This window comes from Sceloporus occidentalis, unplaced genomic scaffold, assembly GCF_023333645.1.
Source record: "Sceloporus occidentalis isolate IW3139 unplaced genomic scaffold, rSceOcc1.0.p SCAF_6, whole genome shotgun sequence".
NCBI lineage: Eukaryota > Metazoa > Chordata > Lepidosauria > Squamata > Phrynosomatidae > Sceloporus > Sceloporus occidentalis.
In genome coordinates, this window is record NW_028316986.1 from 60,797,193 (window position 1) to 60,807,995 (window position 10,803).

General features: G+C 38.3%; 1 protein-coding gene across 1 annotated transcript; it reads right to left on the bottom strand.

Moving 5' to 3' along the window:
- Positions 1 to 3,164: 3,164 nt before the first annotated feature.
- Positions 3,165 to 10,014, bottom strand: SPMIP3 (sperm microtubule inner protein 3). Its single transcript, XM_089528400.1, has 4 exons — positions 9,947 to 10,014; positions 7,528 to 7,620; positions 5,671 to 5,846; positions 3,165 to 3,336 (listed from the first exon to the last, which is right to left on the bottom strand). The coding sequence occupies exons 1-4, from the start codon at positions 10,012 to 10,014 to the stop codon at positions 3,224 to 3,226; spliced, it is 450 nt and encodes a 149-aa protein (XP_089384526.1). The 3' UTR covers positions 3,165 to 3,223.
- Positions 10,015 to 10,803: the final 789 nt, after the last annotated feature.

Genomic DNA, 10,803 nt, shown 5'->3' on the forward strand with positions numbered 1-10,803 from the left:
GTGGACGCAGCCTAAAAACTGGGATTTCTTACTTGTGTACTGCTTGAGTAAATTTTTACTAAATGTCTCCCAGTCTACTTGGGATATTTTCAGTTATTTACTGTACATAACTTTGTTGTTATATAGAGCTGCTTAAGAGCCGCTAATCCAAGATTATCTAACCCTTTGCTAGCTATGAGTTTTTAAATAAGAGATTATGGCATATTTTAGAGTTGTACAACCAGATTTATTCATATAATGGATGGACTTTTAGTTGCAGTCCTCATTGTAGCTTCCTATGCTCCCTGAAAAGCCCCCCCTTAGTGTCCCTAAGCTTTAAGAATATGTGGCCTATAGTTTTTTCCAAGTTCATGTAAATTTTCAGATTGCCTCAATATATAGCCAGAGGTACATTAGAAAACCAAGATTTCATTTCATCTTAAAAGACAGTACAAATGCTTTCTCTTCTAATATTTCTTGCTTGAACAATACCTGCTCAAAGCTCCTGCACATAAATAATATGGCCCTTATTTTATCTCTTTTGCGACTTATTTTTTAGAATCAAAAAACTGAATTGAGCTGATGCTTCTCAACCAGTTATCCCCTGTTGTATTGAGCTTTATTTTCTGATAGCTGAAAACTTTTTAAAAAGAAGACAATAGTAAAATTTAGTGTAGTTTTATTGTGTTTTGATTCTGAACAAGGTTTTATGGGGATCCTTTGATACTCTCCCTATTCAGGTTTTTGCATGAAATTTTAATTGGCCTCCTTTACTGGATTAGTACTGATGTATTTTTTCTTTCCTTTTGGATTTAATTCTGAGAATTTACATAGAACACACAGAGCAAATTATGCTTCTCTTACTCCATTTGTTCCTCTTTCCTACTTTCTTCCCTCTCTGCCTATTGACGATTGTAACATTGTCCATGCTTTCAAGTGTGGTGTTCTGTTACTGTGCATACAGCACAGCATGAATCAAGGGCCCGTTAGACAGGCTCTTGAGGCGCCCCCATCACGTGCTAGGGGTTGGCTGGGGACCTAGCATCCACACTGGCCTCACCCCTAGCATGTGACGGGGGCGTAATAATGGCGGCGCCCTATGCACACAGGTGGCGCCATTATTACGTGTCGGACACATAGTGTCTGCACGTCGTGCGTGCGACATTGGCGCCTCGCAGTGTCATAACCGCACTGCAGGAAGAAGCGCCATTTTGGGGCTTCTTTTTTGCTCCGCGCGGCGGTTTGGCTGCTACGGCTCCCTTGCGGAGCAACCAGCAGCGCCGGCAGATCGCCACTTTTAGGCGGTCTGTAACGCGCCAAGGTTTTTTGTCCAGTTGGCATGGAACAAAGTGAGAAATATCTGTTGCTCTTATATCCCACAGCTGTGGGTTGTGCATCTGATGGGCTATTGTGAGAAACAGGCTAGTGGACCAGATGAGCTCTTGGTCTGATGCAGCAGAACTTCCTTCTGTTTTTCATTGGTGTGATTGTTTTTCCCCTCCATTTTCTTGTCAGGTGTGGTTTTTCTAGCTTCCTCTGCATAGGTGCACTCCAGTGTGCAAACTAAAATACAAATCCCTCCCCCCTTTACATACAGGCTATGCACATATCTATATATGTAGCCAGAGTGGTGAAGTGGTTTGAGCACTGGACTATGACTCTGGAAATCAGGATTTAGTTCCTTGCTTGGCCATGGAAACCCATTGGGTGACCTTGGGTGAGTCAGACACTCTCAGCCCCAGAAAACCTTGTGATAGGCTTGCCTTGGGGCCATCATAAGTCAGAAATGACTTGAAGGCACACAACAACAGTGTATCTTTTAGAGTCCTTTTAAAAACAATGAACAACATTTCTATACTACAGAACAGCTAGATTTTTCACCATAAATGACCACACTGAGTCCTTCAATCTTTTCCAGAGAATTACTTCCCCTACGGAAGTCTCTTCTTTTAGAGGCTATGGGCTTGTTTTATAATGCTAAATATGGAGATCACTAGTCCAGTCTTCAACCATAAAAGTTCAGTTTTGTGTAAAAAGAACAGGATTTGCAGCATTATACAAAAATGAAGATCATTTTACTAAAGCATTCAAAATCTTTAGTCTCTCCAACATGGCCATTCTGCCTGGGTTTTTTGCAGCTGCAGTGTAATGTGGAAGTGGCTTTGCTCTGATAAGAAGATTCTATTTCTTTACTCATAAAATCCTCAGGGGGTTGGATTCCTGACATACTCACAAGTGGACATAATCCTTACAGCTTGCTAAGGATGTGTATGAAGGACAGTTGTGAATAAATATATATAATATAAATATAACCTACCCTGCCATGCTTCATTCTAAGAGCATGTTCATCATATTTTGCCAATATAAAACACTTATAAAGGGCTTTTTGGTTGTGCTTGTAGAAGGAACAAGATGGGGAGTATATTCTTTCATTCCTTGGTTACATCAATACTCTGTGGTATTGGTCCATGCTTCTTTTGTCCAAATTGTACCACAGTAATGCAGTTGTCTGCTTTGCAAGTGCTACTTAGGAAGTTAGCACTACAACTTGTTTTAGCTCATTGTATTGGTGGAGATTCTAGTCCATTTTTTGATACTTGGAGACAGATGGACAAACATAACTGTCAGAATAAAAACATTTGCAAAGTATATACTTGTTCATATCTGTACTACACTTGTGTAATTAGTTGAAAAAAATAGGTAGAATAACAGGGAAGGAAGTAGTGCTAATAGCATGGGCTACTATTCAGTGCACTGAAATATTTTTTCCTGCAATGAAATTTCTGACAAGAGCAATATGTACGGTACATGCACCAATTCCAGAATTAATACTGTATGTAGAAGGAAAGGAAACTGGTGAGAAATCCCTGCAAAGTAAAGCTATGAAATGATAATGAAGTAGAATGGAGAATGCTCATTCCTAGATTTTGTAATGTCAGCTGCTTTAATTTTTGTAAAGAGGCTTCCTGTTCGTAGCAGCTAACCCTCTGCGCTTTGTAAAAATATGCATCCCACCTTTGTACTGTATGTGATCATTATTTTACTATAGCTTTGTCTTTCATTTTGATATTTACTACTTTAAAGTTGTTCTCTTGTTAAACATCCAAAGGATTCAAAACCACACAGACTGTGCTTAAAATTGCCATAGCATCCATATATTCTTAGTCTCTAACTGTTTTGACAGAAGCAGTCTTGAAAAGGATCTTCCATGTTACTCTTTGGAAATGCTTGATGAAAGAATTTCTCATGCTCCCATAAATGAAGGTTTATCTTTGTCTCTCTTCTTGGCAGAAACACTTTTCCAGACTGCCAGTGATTCAGCTTCAGTTCTTGGGCGGTAACGATCCTCTGCACTGTCTGTAATTTAAAAGCAAAAAACATATTGACCCTTGCTCCCTGCAAATCAATTGATCCAATATTTATTCTCCATCCTATATATAATTACACACAATAATATTTCCCATGAACTTATTTTTATGCAACCCTCTTCTGAATGCAGAGCAGATTGTACCCTGCTGTAGCTGTTGTTTTTCCCCTCCACTTCATTCCAGCTTTTACACCTCATCCTAACTTGTTTGTAATTTGATCATGCCACAACTTATTCTAAACTGATGAACTGTTGAAGAGTAGATTATTAAAACACTTCTGATCTTAGCTTGGAACCAAATGTATCTAATCATCACAGGGTTTTTTTTAATGGAGCAGTCTATCACTTTGCTATAACTACATGATTGCTGGGAACAAAAACAGTGGGCCTTCGGTATCTACTAGTTTGGTACCTGAACCCCTGTGGATACCAAAATCAGTGGATGCTCAAGTCCCTTTATATACAATGGCATAGTAAAATGATGTCCCTTATATAAAATGGCAAAATCAAGATTTGCTTTTTGGATGTGTATGTGTGTGTGTGTGTGAATATTTTTGAACAGTGGTTGGTTGAATCTGGGTATGAAGGACTGACCAATGGGGAGAGAACATACAAGACTTTGAAGAAAACTTTATTATTCTGACTTGTCTGACTTTTTTAAACACACACATATATACACAGCAGTGTGATCAAGTGCTTTTCTTGCTCCTCAGTTTGAAACATGGTTTATCTACCATCTGGTTTAGGAGACTGTTGGTTTAAGAAACACAAGTCCAGTGCTGCTGTGGACATGTGGAAATTATCATATAGTTCTTTAGATCTAGACCTATTTGTACAGGAGGAAAAGAATCTTCACTTACTTCGCGAAAGGAAGGAGTACAGCTTTTAAAATGCTGTAACCAATGGTTCTCATTACCACCTTAGAAGCCTTTAAAAAGGCACTTAAGACGGATCTCTTCCTGCGGGCCTATCCACCTGACCTTTTATAGCTGATTTTATGGAACATTCCCACTCTGACTTGATAGCATGGAAAACTGACGACGATTTGGCCTTTTTACTGATTCATAGTAATATTGCTGTTGTTTTACTGACTGCATTTTTAGATAATATTATATTTTATATTGTATTGTGGTTTTTATTCTTTGCTATAATCCCACCTTGATCCGCAGAGAGAGGCGAGAAATACAAATAAATTCATTATTAATATTAATATTAATATTAATATTAATATTAAGTAAAATAAATTTCAGTCAATAATCAGACCAGGGATTATTTGATAGTAGACTGCTAATCCATGTGCTGATGGCTTTACCTGATTTGTTGTGAAACATTTGTTGTTGTTAATTACCCTTGAGTTGAATTCAACTCATGGTGACTCTGTGGATGAGACATCTACAAGACTCCCTGCTCTGCTTAGTTCCTCTACATTCGTATTCATGGCCTGATTGTGACACATACAAAGTTGATAATGGCCTGATTTTTTGAAGAAATAAAATCTTTTAAGAGCCATTTTATATTTTAATTGAGGTACATGCTATGGCACTGTTGGTCTAGCTTTTTGCTATATTCTTATATTTACTGTTATAAGCTGTTCAGGAAAAATGGTGTGAATTCAGTGGAGGCATGTAATAATTTTAAAAATCTTACTTACCTGCCATCTCCTACAATATTCCTTGAAAATGAAGATCCTATAGTATTTTACTTTAGCTGCATTTTAGGAAAGCTTCTGTTGGCCTTTTTAAAATTGCAACTAGGGTTGCCATATCCTGCCTGTGGGCGGGACTTTCCCGGTTTTGGGCGGGTCTGCACGGTCCTGCCCCGGTTTGCCCCAGCCCCCAGGATTTCCCCCACCCCCGGGCTGAGGGGAGGATTCCCTCCCCGCTTGGGCTCCGCTGCCGCTGCAGCGAGGCCGGGGCCCAGGCCGCGAGGGAAAGCCTCCCTGAAGGGAGGATTCCCTTCCCGCTTCGGCTCCACCACCGCCGCAGTGAGGCTGGGTCCCAGGCCGGGAGGGAAAGCCTCCCTGAAGGGAGGATTCCCTCCCCGCTTGGGTTCCGCTGCCGCCGCAGCGAGGCCAGGGCTCAGGCCGGGAGGGAAAGCCTCCCCTCAGTGAGGCTCCTATTCAAATGTAGGACACAAAAATGTGTCCTACATTTGTCCCGGTTTGGAGGTCCTGGCGTATGGCAACCCTAATTGCAACACACACTCTCTCTCTCTCTAAAGGAATATACAAATCAATGCATAATAGTACTTTTTAGATGATTAAGATGCCTTTCCCAAATAAAACATATAGATTGCATATATTAGCCAGCTAAACATTTACCCACCTGATTTGTAAAATGGTAATGTGAATGCTTCTCTGTATGTGGATTGTGTGTACCAATCATGGACTTTCTTCTTTGTATTTTGGTAATGGATATACTGCTTCAGAACTATATAGTCATACTCATGGTAAGGCACAGTTTCATCTTTTACTGGAATTGGCTGCAGTTTTGTAAAAAGACTGCATGAAAAGCATAAAATAGTTTAGTAATCTCACACTAATATCCAGCTTGGCAAAACATAAGCTACCCAATAAGAACAGCAAAGTATCTAAATGCTTATTCTAATATCCTGTTGAAATACACTATTCTGTTTTAATCCAGCTATAGTCTAATAGGCATTAGCAGCATGATGGATTACTATGAGACTCTCATAATAAACTCTTGTTACTAAATTGGCCCAATCAGATTCTTGAAATGGTGCAAATGAGGCTGTGTACCTTGCAGTTAATCAGTGTAAATGGCATTGATTTATTCTACTGTGGAAGCTTACTGTAACATACAATAAATAGCTTTCAATACTAGCCAGAAGTCCTTTGTTTTATACTCAAGATCAGAAATAGTTTCTTGCATCAGACACACTTGCCTACATTTCTAATCGGATTCTAGCAATAGAGAGCCAAGTGGGAAAAGGAAATACCCAGAGGATATTTGGTGCAGCAGGAATCATGTGATTCAACCATTAGCCAACATGTCCTCTATTTGCGGACTCATTATCTTTTTTTAAGATTAGTTGACGGCAATACTAGCTCCACTTTTCGTAAAGTTGCTGACCTTCTAGTTGTCACTGCCTGCAGTCTCTTAACTTGCATATATGTGAGTCTGCTTTCTTCTGTATATTACAATCTGTTTTGCAGCAGCAGAAACTTTAAAACTCTCTTGGCCTCTGCCCTATTACTTAAATAATACCAGCTTCATTTCAAGTGTCCTGTGAGTACTTTTGAGGAATTCCCTGTTTCTTTTTTAAATTATCCTGGATGCATGTGTGAAGTGCCCCTTGCTATTGCAAGTCAAACTTAAAGCCTGAACATTAAGAGTATGCAGTTCAGATATGTCATCTCTGCATGAGAAAAAGAGACTGTAGTAATACCAATTTCTGTGGTTTGTTTTACGTCTTTCCTTAAATTGTAAACAATGGCCTGAGTAGATAACCTTTCAGTGTTCTGGAAGGGGACCACAAAATTCAGAGACAGAATTTTGTTCCATTTGGATCTCTCTCTCTCTCTCTCATGGGTGAGCTTAGTTTATGTATACTAGAACTGACATGTACTTGAACAGAGGGTAAGTTATTTTCTTGATGCCTACCTTTAAACAGTCCAGGCAACATGTAGTTTTACACTGGTTTATTACAAAGGGCTTGAAAAGCAGCAAAAACGTCTCCAGATATCTATGGCTGTGTAAGTATTTGCCTAACTAAGGATTTGGATGGTAATACTGTTTATGTTTTTTCCTCTTTTGCCATTCTTTCTTTTTATATTGAAAGTCAGTGTAAAGTCAATTTATCCCTGTCAATTCTGTCCCTTAGGTTTTTCACATCATGGTCTTTAGTGTGCATACATCAAATATCCCAAATGTTTAAGAAAAACCCCCAACAACAACTGATAGATAAATCTGTAATAAAATATGATAGGTAAATAGTTGTAATATCAAGGGTATATTTTTCTAAGGAAATCTTTTTCTGGTCTTATAAATGAGACATGGGTCTGGTGTTTGGGAAAATACTTAAATATCTCCTGTCCATCACAGTGATTTCCTGAAAAGGGCCATATGCATACTATTCTAGGTACTTGCGTGTCACTGACAAAATGTTGTAATCAATTAGAACACCTAAGGGGTGATGAGTGGTACAAAATATTTTCTTACTTTGGCTGCCCTTCAGGAGGATATGCAATGTGAAGCCGTGCCAGCTGCCCTGGATAGTAACCAAGAACATCCTTTCCTTGATGATGAATAGGTCTAGTAACAGAACAAAATGTCCAGATTCCATATTTCAAGCATGATTTTAATTTTGTGTGTCCATATTGTACATTTAATTAACAGCAAATATTCTGGCTAGTTTTCCAAGTATGTTTTAAATACATATATTTAAAATGTCAAAACAATGGATAAATTCTTGTAATTCTAAAACAGAGTGAAAATATCTGAAGGAGCAACTGCAGAACTATAGGCATCAATCCTACTGCTAAATGCTACTGCTAATGTTCATGTTAACCATGTGTCACATTTTGGAATAGTTTGTTTCACATGTATGAAGTGTCTTTCATTCGTACCATAAAATATATTTTCTCCAGCCATTATTGGAATGAGGAATGTCTGTTTTTCAGGTAGTATCCAATGTGGTTCTAACAGAAATTGGTAACTTTGTTTTTAATGGGTTTGTAACTTCCCAAACTGTTGTAAGTTACCAGAGAACAGACAGGATATACATTCACTGGAAAAATATTATTTTCTGTCAAAACACAGTGAAATGACTGGACAAAATCACAGGTATGTTTGAATGCAGTATCACAATGCTATTAACTGTGGTGCCTGCCTATATTCTGTATTTCCACCACATATGTACAAGAGGAGCATGTTACAATTGCAATAACAACATACAACACAATAATTAAAATGAAATTTGTTTTATCCTCATTAGCAACAACTAAGCAATAACTAAACTTAAATATCTGTAACTAAAATAATAGCTCTTGATTCGATTCCCTTGTCTATCCCTTTTCATCTCTTTCCTGTATGACAAATTTGGGTATGTAATTTAGACTACAACTTTGGAGACCAGGGTTCAAATCCCAGCTTGGCCATGTAAACCTGCTGGGTGACCTTGGGCAAGTCACACTCTCAGCCTCAGAGGATGGCAATGGCACCCCCCCTCTGAAGACATATGCCAAGAAAATCCTGCAATAGGTTCTCCTGAGGGTGGTCATAAGTCAGAAATGACTTGAAGGCACACAACAACAACAACATTTTTCAAGCTCAGAGGCCTGTTCTTCCTCTAATGCCACAGTATAAACAATAATTGTGGGCAAATGAATCATAGAAATGTTTACTCAGAGTTAAGATCCATTTTATTCAAGGAAGTGTTACTTAGATTTCTGGGCTGAAATTCTGATAAATATCCAGAGATGATTAGTATCGAGATATTTCAGACCATTTTTTGTTGCTGTCTGATAACTGGGTTGGATGGCACTTCTTTTCTGCCAATGCAAGCATCCCTTTAAAAAAAAGGAAGGTGATCTTTGTCTATTCTGCCTTCATTCTGCGTCCTGCAATACCATCTCCTCTACTGTTTCACCGCTTTCCTTCAACTCTACAGAGCAGATTTGGGGGAAGAGGGATACAAGGAATTGTAAAGGGAAGCTCTGGTGGCGCAGTATTTTAATCCCTGTACTGCAGCCACTCACTCAAAACCACAAGGTTGCGAGTTCAAGACCAGAAAAAGGGTCCAAGCTTGACTCAGGCTTGCATCCTTCCAAGGTCGCTAAAACGAATACCCAGATTGTTGGGGGCAAACTAGCTTACAGTTCTAAACCGCTTAGACACTGCTTAGGCGGTATGAAGCGGTATATAAATGAAGCTTGAAGCAGGGTTGATTAAAAAATGTTTCCTCTTTTCCACCAGCAGGATTCCTTTGCTAAATCAAAATCATGTGGATGGATGGTGTGATATGTCCACAGGAAGCAAAATCTGGATCCATCTCACTATATTCATTAGAATTCTATAGAATGCTACAAATCGTATTTTTATGGGATGATTGCAGCTTTCTTAAAAGTTAATTGTAGTGATAGTCTTCTGAATATTAAATGCAATGTAAAAGAGCCAGAGCGGTATAGTGGTTTAAGAGTTGGACTATGGCTCTGGATATAAGGCACTGAATCCCTACTTGGCCATGGAAACCTATTAGGTGACCTTAGAGAAGTCATACTCTCCCAGCCTCAGGGGAGAGTATGAACAAATCTTACCAAGAGAACTGTGATAGGGTCACGATAAGTCAGAAATGACTTAAAGGCACACAACAACAACAACAACAGTACATTAATGTATGATGCCTACTTTTTATTACTACAGATTATTCTGGTCACAGAGCCACTAATGTTCACAAATAATGTTTTGAAATTAATCTACATACTTGATGCATGAAAATGGCAAGCCTTTGAGCCTGTATCATTCATATTTGGCACATGTCTGGGTTGAGCTTCCTTGTTTAGTTCCAGCAAACTAAATCTGATGGCCTGAATAAACTCTTGAGGGTTTGTGTGTTTGTGTATATTTTGTCATACTTTACCCTGTAGGGATCTGAGGTGATGAATCTATAAACTGCCGTAATTTTATTGCTGCAACATTTCCTGCCATTAAAATCCCTGGAAAAGATAATAAAATATTATGCCTCCCGTCAATGAATTCAGAACTTAAATATAATATAAACATAATGTTATAATGAGTATGTATGCAGAAATACGTGCTTTATATATAACACCAATTGTGCTGCAGTTTCCAGGCAGACAAGAGAAATTTTATACAAATTTTCTACTTGCAGATCAGAAGGAAGATATAACGCAAGCAGTTGCACAATTCTTTGCAGCTGCCATTGCAAATCGTAAACAGTTTGTTAAACAGATGTAATATGTTATAATATAATATGTTATAATATAATCTCAAAATCTGTACAGAGGGCTTGATTTAACGGTAAAATTTGTAAATTAGTAATCAATTGCATCTGATTAATGGCACTTTGTAGTTTAACTCTTGCTTGGATAGGGGATATGTTTGTGAATTTTGAACCAATATGTCATGAATGTGGTCCTCTTTTACATAGTATGATAGAGTTGTTTGCGAGGTGATGGCAGCCTACTCATTGTTGTGTGTTTGCCTGATCATGCTGTCCTATCATTGCTCTTTATCCTTACTTTTTATAGACTGTAATTTGTTTATATTCTCTAATCTGTTGTGTTTTAAACTGGAATTTTGTAATTGTGCTGGCCAAATGGCCGTAATAAAGTTATTATTATTATTATTATGTATGCATAAAGTCTGTTTAAATATTCAGAGTGGACAAACTAATATGCAAAACATTTTAAGGAATTAATTCCCCCCCCCCTTTTTTTCTCCTGAAGTTCTCCTTCTAAAACTGTACTTACTGTA

What these genes read in the sequence shown, in the direction of transcription:
- SPMIP3 (XM_089528400.1), bottom strand. Translation starts at nt 10,014, where the DNA reads ATGGCAGGAAATGTTGCAGCAATAAAATTACGGCAGTTTATAGATTCA. An exon ending in TCACCTCAGATCCCTACAGG is followed by an intron (nt 7,621 to 9,946) that starts GTAAAGTATGAC and finishes TTCTGTTACTAG; the next exon opens with ACCTATTCATCATCAAGGAA. An exon ending in CCTCCTGAAGGGCAGCCAAA is followed by an intron (nt 5,847 to 7,527) that starts GTAAGAAAATAT and finishes CTTTTCATGCAG; the next exon opens with TCTTTTTACAAAACTGCAGC.